The 9,505-nt window shown below is 46.9% G+C and overlaps 1 protein-coding gene across 2 annotated transcripts in view; it reads left to right on the top strand.

The window, feature by feature from the left end:
• SART3 (spliceosome associated factor 3, U4/U6 recycling protein) overlaps positions 1 to 9,505 on the top strand; it is a 30,518-nt gene that overhangs the window by 18,355 nt on the left and 2,658 nt on the right. For both annotated transcript variants that reach the window (XM_054695289.1, XM_037511020.2), the window contains exons 9-18: positions 290 to 397; positions 1,108 to 1,185; positions 1,276 to 1,334; positions 2,317 to 2,426; positions 4,381 to 4,493; positions 4,803 to 4,879; positions 5,441 to 5,609; positions 7,116 to 7,570; positions 8,017 to 8,169; positions 8,966 to 9,156. In XM_054695289.1, the coding sequence (XP_054551264.1) occupies positions 290 to 397; positions 1,108 to 1,185; positions 1,276 to 1,334; positions 2,317 to 2,426; positions 4,381 to 4,493; positions 4,803 to 4,879; positions 5,441 to 5,609; positions 7,116 to 7,570; positions 8,017 to 8,169; positions 8,966 to 9,156 (1,513 nt within the window). The remainder of the gene's footprint in view (positions 1 to 289; positions 398 to 1,107; positions 1,186 to 1,275; positions 1,335 to 2,316; positions 2,427 to 4,380; positions 4,494 to 4,802; positions 4,880 to 5,440; positions 5,610 to 7,115; positions 7,571 to 8,016; positions 8,170 to 8,965; positions 9,157 to 9,505) is intronic.

A 9,505-nucleotide genomic window follows, 5' to 3' on the forward strand; every position in this document is an offset into this window, starting at 1 on the left:
CAGAGACAGAATGGGGAGCAGAACAGGCAGATGTACTGAAATACACTGCTGAGGGGAGCAGTTGGCGAGACAGGAGAGATCTGCTGCGCCATGTGGGTTGCTCCCTGGCCAGGGATCGAACTCTTGCTCTAGTGGTTGGCAGTAGCTTGATAGCGCTGCGCCACCAGGGAGGCCCTCCTTTTACTAATTTTTAAAGGCTTACTACAGTGTTTTAGAGTCAGCAGAGGTTTTTATAATAGCTTCTTTTTGAATTGGCAACAAATTCCTTTTTTTTTTTTCCCAATTCTAGTGACGTTTGAGAAAGCTCTGAGTGCTGGCTTCATTCAGGCCACTGATTATGTGGAGATTTGGCAGGCTTACCTTGACTACCTGAGAAGAAGGGTTGATTTCAAACAAGGTATTTAAGTTCATGTGTTTCACCTCAGAACTGAGGTTTTTCTTAGCAGATTTTTTGGTGAATTGTCCCAGTTGCCCATATACATGCTGATTGGGCACATGAAAAACACCAGACATGGGTAACTTGGGTAACCTTTACCCCCCAGAAATTTTAGCTAATTAAATCTTTAAATCATGCTATTGATTATAAAGGAAGTGGGTAACGATCCTTATGTTGTGTGCTGGTTCCTGCCGGCCTTTCAGTCTTCTCATTTCTTCTTTCCCTTTTATCTGCTCAATAGTCCTTTAAGTAAGGTTGCAGTGTTTCCTTTCAATCTTTGAGCTTCTTTATGATCTTGCCTATCTCACCCCCACCCTCCCAAATATCAACCAGAAATATCTCTAACTCACTTGGGTGTACTCACGGCAGTGTTGGCTCATGCAGGTAGCCTGTAGCCATTCTCCCAGCCTGGGAAGACCCCTCTCTGCTCTGATTCCCCCACACACTCCCTGTGCGCACATTTGTCCTCGGTCTGTCTGCTGTGTTCTGTGCCTTTCTCTGCCACTGTGTGATGAGAGTAGGGATTGGCTGTTTAATTTCTCTGTCCCTAGGATTGTGCCTGGAGTATGAAAGACTCCCAGGAATTTTGATGTAGGATTTAAAAAAAAAACTAAAAACATGCTAGGTGGTTTCACAAACCAAAACCAAACCCTTTTTGCAATTTCTAACAGACTCCAGTAAAGAGCTGGAAGAGTTGAGGTCTGCGTTTACTCGTGCTTTGGATTATCTGAAACAGGAAGTGGAAGAGCGTAAGTGTGGCTCCAGCCTATGTACCTTTTCAGTCAGAGGTTATTTGTCTCTAAATTACTATCTAATTTTAACTAATTCTGTTCTTTAAGGTTTCAGCGAGAGTGGAGATCCAAGCTGCATGATCATGCAGAACTGGGCTAGGATTGAGGTAAATGTTTTTGACAAATACATCAGTTTCATCCACCCTCCTTGAAGGACCTTTGTCTAACAGTTGGCTGAGCGTCATGGTCTGCTCTGTAAGGATTCATGTTGTATCCCTGGCTAGATATTTCTTTATTGCTTAATGAAAATATTAGCTCCCGGCTAGAAGTTGTGTAGCAAACATCTGAATGCCAGACATTCACTCCTCTCTGCCTCCACTCTGACCCCACACACTGTTGCCATGTTTGTGAGAGTGACCCAGGGTGTCCTATTAGCTTAAAACTTTATTGGGTGCTGGGGAATGAGATAGACATGGCTGCTGCGCTTGTCAGGCTTTAGTCTAGTGTGGAAGACAGGCTGCTTGACATGTAATCAGAGGGGATGATGAGTTGGGTGCTACTACTTGACCAGGAACCCCAAGCTCAGTAGGACTTGGGACCTGTCCTTGATCAGCTCATACAATTATGAAATTCTAATCATGCTTTATGCTCTGAGGAGAGGTCAGTCAAAGACACTAACATTTATCAGTTTTTAGATGGAATGTTTGTGTTGTAACCCTTTTAAAGATGAGGCAGCTGAATATCAAGGTTTAATAATTGCCCAAGTCCCTTAGTCAGTGGGAGAGCTGGCATTGTCTGCTATTAGCCTGTCTCGGCGTTGCCTCTCAGCGAAACACTTGGGGTTAAGCTTGATTAAAAACACAAACAAACAAAAAACCAACTAGCCAGGCCTGTCAGAAGTGTGCCTGTCTCCTGCTCTTTGCTTTCAAGAGGTCTAGACAGACTGATCACTTGAGACTTGTTGCTGCAGAGAAGCTGAATGATTAGGATGGAATTGTTACCACTGGAAGGCGGTCCGAGGGTATATCATGGAATGTGGACAGTCGTGGGGGGCTGTATAGGCATGTCTGTTTGAATCATGTTTTGTAAGGGGTGTCAATGTCATAAGGTTTGTGTCCCTTCCTAACTAAGCCTGCTGGCTTATTTCAGGCTCGACTGTGCAATAATATGCAGAAAGCTCGGGAACTCTGGGATAACATCATGACCAAAGGAAACGCCAAGTTTGCCAACATGTGGCTTGAGTATTACAACTTGGAGAGGTAACCCTCCTGGGAAGGGGAGGTGGTGCTCATCAGGGGTAACGCTTCTACAGTCCTGGCTGAGCCTGCCGTGGAGGGCTCCTCCTTCACCCTCCCTTAGCAGTTAGACAGGCTTAGATTCCCAGACACAGGATTCTGTGCCTGGGCTGCTCTGACAGCCAGCCTTTCTTTCATTTGTTATTTTGGTCTGTTGGCTTTGATTTTTGGACATAAATTTTTATTTGAGAGCTATTTATTTGTTGTTATATGTGCTTTGTACATAATAGTAGAAAATACTAAACAGTTCAAGGAAAAAAAACCCAAGTTATCTGCCGTCACAGATCTCGACATAACTCCTGTTAGTGAATGATTTGAGTATATTATTTGGCACTTTTCTATACTTAACTTTTTTAAAAACTGTAAATGCAGTTACAGTATACAGGTTATAAACTTCGAAGTTTATTTTAAATAAGATAAGCTCGCTGATGAGTATAACATGGAGAAAGATAGAAAGAGTATGACCTGCCTCCAAAAGAATGACTAGCTTTTTACAAATATATCTTGAGTATTACACAATATGTATTTCTACATTATCTTTTTTTCTGTTTTGAATATTTTGTTTTTTCCCCCATTTAAAAAATAATGCATGCTCTAATGAGAAGAGTTGTGGGGCTTATGAAGAAGGTGATAGAAAATAAAAGTTCCTTGTATTCCTGCCCCTCAGAGTCATCTGGAAGAATATTCCTCTAGATCAGTGGTTCTCAGATGTTTTGGTCTCAGGACCCTGTCACATGCTTAAAATTTGAAAATCCCAGAGAACTATTGTTTACATGATTTATATCAATATTTACCATTTTAGAAACTGAAACTAAAAAAGAAAAATTTTAAAAATTCACTAAAAAGTATTTACATTTAGTGTAAGTAACGTTTTCATGAAAAATAATTATTTTCAAACTCTAAAATATTGAGAAAAATCACATGGTTTTGTATTTTTAGTAAATATCCTTAGTTTTTCCCCACTGCAAAGGGGTCTCAGAGACCCTCAGAGGTACTTGGGTCATACTTTGAGAGCCACTGCTCTAAAATTTTTCTAGTGCCTTACTAGGAATTTACAACATTTATGTATATTTGAACATATTTTTTAACTTTTTTTTAAGAGAATGCCTTTTTTTTTCTTTTTTTAGATTTATTTATTTATGCAAGCACTGGGTATAGTTAGAAGCGCGGGAGGGTGAGAGAATTTACCAGAGCCAGAGGGGAGAGCAGAGCAGGCAGACTGATGAAGTACACTGCTGAGGGGAGCAGCGGGCGGCAGGAGAGGTCTGCGCCCATGTGGGACCCTCATCCAGTGGCTGGGGATTGAACCGGCGCTGCAGAGGCTGCGGGTAGCTTTGCAACCCAGCGCTCAACCGCTGTGCCACCGGGGAGGCCCCTGAATATATTTTTTAAACAAAAGAGAATACAGTGTTTCCTGACTGTCATGATAAGCAGAAGATTGTTTTATAACTATCGTGATTAGCACAGTATATCTTTCCATATTGTTACAAAAGGTCTGATTGTAAGCATGAAACTTGACAGTCCCCTGGATTCATGACTCGCCTTGAGTAGGACTGCATCGGAGAGTTTCTCTGGAGGCTTGTCAGGTCACAGACAGCTCTCGGATCCCCCATATGCACTGCACATGCGAGTGCAGTAAAGGCAGAACCACTGTCCAGGTGCATATTCCAGGAGCACCTACCTACTAGGGGGAAGACTGGTTTAGAAGAAAGCCTCAGTTTTTGACTGTCGGTACTCTTAAGAATAAAGGAAAGGGAAAAAATCAAATGTAGTGATAGTACAAATAGCCGTGGATTGTTCTGGAAGCTAGAGCCCTTTCAGAGCTTCCAGTCCTCTGGCACTACCTGTGAACACACTGCCCCTTCTCATGTGCCTTCTGCTTTGCTCCTGGTGGTGGTGACTTTGTTTTCTGACCCAGGGCACACGGCGACACCCAGCACTGCAGGAAGGCTCTGCACCGGGCCGTCCAGTGCACCAGTGACTACCCAGAGCACGTCTGTGAAGTGTTGCTCACCATGGAGCGGACAGAAGGTGGAGACACTTGACTTCTGCTTTTGCCTTGAGTCTGTTACGTGGAACGCCCATAGGCCTTATTTTGGTTTGAAAGTCTTTTCTAAAAGAATGATTCTTATAAACGACCTTTTAAGCACATCTGGAAGCACTGTGTGTGTCCTGAGGCCTCAGGCCTGCACTCTGGAGCTTCTGAAAATGGGGAGCTGACGCTCCAGTACCTAACATCTGATGGGAGAGAGCTCCTCAGGGGGTGTGGGGAAGTTAAGAGTTCTATGGTGTATCCTTCAGAAATCTAGGAGGTGAACATTTGTTTCTCTTTCTCTCAAGGAACTTTAGAAGACTGGGACATAGCTGTCCAGAAAACTGAAACCCGGCTAGCTCGTGTTAACGAGCAGAGAATAAAGGTAATCATGCTGTTTATTTAAAGTCTTCAGAACTTCTGAGCACTATTTTGACTGTTTTGGGTATGAAGATTTGTCAAAACCTTTGAGGTCTTCTAAGGAAGTGTCTTTTACTCAGTGTTAATTGTGAAACTTGAATCAATATTTAAACCTGACTTGTGTATGTTTTTCAGATTGGCTTAGAGCTTTATCCCCAACAGTAAATGTTCTAGGTAGTGAGGGAATTTGTACCCTAAAGCTTACCAGACTAGAGGAAAAACAATAAAGAGGAGACTCAACCTAGTGATTGGAACATGAGCACCTGTAATTAATTCTTGTCCCAGATTTATAAATTTCCCCCCTTTTTTGGTGAGTAAGTATGGGGGATACTGTGACACGTAACGTAGACTTCAGACCTAGCATCTTTAGAAACCTGAAAAAGCTCTGGCAGGGAGAAGCTATGAACATGTCCTCCTCGTCCTCACCGGGTAGCGAATTCCACCCCCTCTCCTGCTGCCTCACTCCTCAACATCAGTACAGTTAATGTGGCTGCTGCATCCAGGGATCATGTTCCTGATTTTCCAGGCCGCAGAGAAGGAAGCAGCCCTTGCCCAGCAAGAGGAAGAAAAGGCTGAACAATGGAAGAGGAACCGGGCTGAGAAGAAAGCGTTAAAAAAGAAGAAAAAGGCCAGGGGAGCCGACAAACGGGAAGCAGAGGAGGAAGATGAGAAAGAGTGGGGCGATGACGAAGGAGGTAGAGCTTCCAGCAGTTTGTTTAGGGCCAGCTCCCCCTTCTAGGGAAGATGCAAGTAGCACAGAGCACTTTTCCTCTTGCCAGTGGTTGCCAGCGTGAGACCCAGACATGCTCTTGTCCCTGGTTCCTCACACGCCTTCCTCCCTGCCGTGCTGAGGGCCCCAGCACCCTTGGCACTACCCTGTATCAGCACCCTTACCTGTCCACCTGGCTCCACCCCCCACACAGTGCCGTTGCCACCATGGCCCTTCTGTGTGTGCCCCTCAGCCCTCGGCTGCCATACCCCTGCACACCCCCTCGATCCCACTCTGGCTGAGGCTGCCACCTCCTGCCCCCTGTCCTTTGCATGGCTACCTGCCTGCCTGCCTGCCATACTCCACTGCCTAGTGGTTTCGACTTGATAGAATTTTCCAGCCAGTGTTTCCATCACCCCTGTGATTTTAGGTGTGGGCAAGTGTGGGTCAGATTGATTTTAGTGAAGTTAAAGAATTATTTCTAGACATTGAAACTGTCAGCCAGAGGTAAATGGTGACTGAGCCATTGTTAGGGGACTTTTCTTGGGCATCTTTGGGGGCCTTAGAAATAACTGTGAGTAGCTCACTGCCCTTTAGGGCCCTTGGTCTAGAGGGTTGGGCAGATGTGACATGTAAAGAGGGTGGAGGATATTGATGTGAATCATGGGAGAGGCCAGAGAGGAGGTCTCTAGTGGATCAGCCTCAGCAAGAAAGACTTCATGGGGTAGGGTGAGCGCACCTTGGAACGCTGCATGGGGAGTGAGTGACTGTCAGGGATACAGAGGGAAGGAGCAGCCATGTCAGCAAAATGTGAGAAACAAAACCGACTGGTATGTTCTCCGAGCAGCTGGGTAACCACTCTGTGTGGCAAGTGGGTGAGGCTGGAGCATGGGGCTGACCAGCTGGCCGTGCCCAGCTCATTTGAGTGCCGCATGTGGGACTTTAAGACTTCATCGGAAAGGCAATGGACAATTGATGGAGAAGTCTGGAAGTGAGGGTCACTGCCAGTTGTTTTTCAGTACCGATGCTCCGGTGGCAGTGGTGAGAGTGAGTTGGAGTAGAATATTGGGGTTTATCTCTTGGCTCACATAAGACAGTGGTGAATGTCTTAGAACTGTAGACTCTATAACATGTTCTAAGTGCAGCACACACTGCAGCTTCATTACAGGTGCTTTATTAAATGCAGGTCCCCAGCACCTTTTCCCTTGCTGCTCTGGGCTTCTTGGAGAGGGCCCTGGAATTGACCTTTTATATAATTCAGAGTGGACGATGAGCACTTGTGTTATCAGTTGCCCTTGATGGAGTCCACTGACCCAGATGTAATCGGGGCCTACAAAGCAGCAAGAAAAATGGGTGGATCAGGATGGAGGGTGTGGTGTGCACCCCTCTGAGTGTGGAGAGGTGGGCAGGTGTCAGCTGTTGTGGCGCAGCTGGTGAGGTGGGGGAGAGAAGAAACAGCTAATCCTGCTACTTTCTTCCTGACAACCTCTAGAACAGCCTCCCAAACGCAGAAGGCTTGAGAACAGCGTTTCTGCAGCTGGAGAAGCACAAGACCTAGAAGCGGAAACTGGACTCTTTGGGAAAAGTGCCCCCGTAGATGCCGACTCCCCTTCAAAGCAGAAGGAGAAGGCAGCCGCCCTGAAGAGGGACCTGCCCAAGGTGCTCCATGACAGCAGTAAGGACAGCATCACCGTCTTCGTCAGCAACCTGCCCTACAGCATGGGGGAGCCGGAAGCGAAGCTACGGCCACTCTTTGAGGCCTGTGGGGAGGTGGTCCAGGTCCGCCCCATCTTCAGTAACCGCGGCGATTTCCGAGGCTACTGCTATGTGGAGTTTAAAGAAGAGAAGTCGGCCCTACAGGCGCTGCAGTTGGATCGGAAGAATGTAGAAGGGCGACCGATGTTTGTTTCCCCCTGTGTGGATAAGAGCAAAAATCCCGATTTTAAGGTATGTTTGTGGAAAAAAATGCCTTTCAGGGTGCTGCCACTTTTTTCCTGCAGCAACTAGCATTTATAATGTCAGGGCAATTTCTGTACTCTGTTCAGAGCTAAGTTTCCACATTAACTGGGGTCTGGTCTAGCTGGTTTGAGGTCTGACGCACAGTCCCTTTTGCATCCGTTGACAAATGGTAATAAAGTCAGCAGTGGTCTGAAGGGCTCTTTCTCTTGAATGCTTGGCTGTGACCAGGTGTCGAGCGAAGTGTTTCCCTGTCGCCTCATTGGAGCGTTGTCCAAACAGAATGGCTGCCCTCTTTTGTGCTATTTTTACAGAGCAGACAGCGAGGCTTCCCAGTGAATAATTCGCAGCATCCAGCCCTGGCTCTGGCTGGGACAGGGCCTGTAGAGAGCTGGTGGGCCTCAAGTCCTGATCTCCTCCCTCCCTTCTTGCCATAGGTGTTCAGGTACAGCACTGCCCTGGAGAAACACAAGCTGTTTGTCTCGGGTCTGCCCTTTTCCTGCACCAAAGAGGAACTAGAAGAGATCTGTAAGGCTCACGGCACCGTGAAGGACATCAGGCTGGTGACCAACCGGGCTGGCAAACCGAAGGTCAGCATCTGAGCTGGTGGCACCTCGCCACCCGTGCCTCTGGCCAGCCCAGCTCCACATTTGTTTAGAGTTTGTCTGGTTCCAGATAGGTTCCTAGTTTGTCTGCTAAGAAACAAAGGATAAGTGGATGTAAAGATAGGTAACGTGACACTACTTGCACTCAGAGCCAGATTCATCTGTAGCTACTGTACTAAAAGGAATAAAACATTTGGTGGGGAACTATAGTGGATTAGTAGGGGGCTACAGTGTGGACCATGGGCTGTGGGACCTGGAGTGAGGTGTCCCCCCGAAGTCTTCTGCCTTTGCCAGAAGGGAGCCACTAGGCTTCTAACCATTTCAGCTCCCTCCACCCGAGTGCCTGTTTCTGTGTCCTCCCCACACCCTGCGGCTCTTGGGAAATAAATGCACTGCATGTTGAGTGGTGGTGTCAGCACGAGTTTGGATTACTTCCCTTGCCCTTTCTCCCCTGTCTGGAGGCAGACAGGGCTTGCCTGGGTTGCTTACCCTATGTCCAGACCTGATCAGTTCGCCAGTTTTATACTGGTCTGTGTGTAAATTCCTTCCCTCTCTCCCAAGTAAGCACAAGATATATTGAACTTAAAAAGGTTACCTGAATGACGGTCGTTTGCAGAGACAGAGAGTAGTAGCGTAGGGAAACAAACCAAGACCAAGGATGGTGGCTGTGGGGAAGGCCGCCCCGTGCTGGGTGACTGCCCTGTACTGGCCTCCGGGCCTGAGCGAGGAAGCGTGTCCTGACTCTGCAGCACCTGACCCTGCTCTGGATTTTGCCTCTCAGGGTCTGGCTTATGTGGAGTACGAGAATGAGTCCCAGGCTTCCCAGGCTGTCATGAAGATGGACGGCATGACCATCAAAGAGAACGTCATCAAAGTGGCCATTAGTAATCCCCCTCAGAGGAAAGTTCCAGAGAAGCCAGAGGCAAGGAGAACACCAGGTGGCCCCATGATGCCACGACAGATATACGGAGCGTAAGTGTTTTCATGCTGACCAGTGCAGACACGGCTGCACCATGAATCCATTTCCTGTTGGTTCAGTGAGGTAGTCAGAAAGCCCGTGCCACTGGGGATGCTCCCGACCAGCTGCCAGCTGGGTGTCTGCAGCAGGCCAGAAGCAGAACTCTTCCTGGTGTATGCCAACTTGTGATCATGGTTTGTTTAAGGTTTAAAAAATTTCAAGGCAGTGATTTTTTTTTTTTTAAGATTTATTTATTTATACAAGCACTGGGCACAGTCAGAAGCGTAGGAGGGCGAGAGGATTCACCAGAGTGGGGAACAGAACAGGCAGACTGATGAAATACACTGCTAAGGGGAGCAGCGG

Source organism: Talpa occidentalis, unplaced genomic scaffold, assembly GCF_014898055.3.
Source record: "Talpa occidentalis isolate TD23 unplaced genomic scaffold, MPIMG_talOcc4v2.1 talOcc4.14, whole genome shotgun sequence".
In the NCBI taxonomy this organism is placed as follows: domain Eukaryota; kingdom Metazoa; phylum Chordata; class Mammalia; order Eulipotyphla; family Talpidae; genus Talpa; species Talpa occidentalis.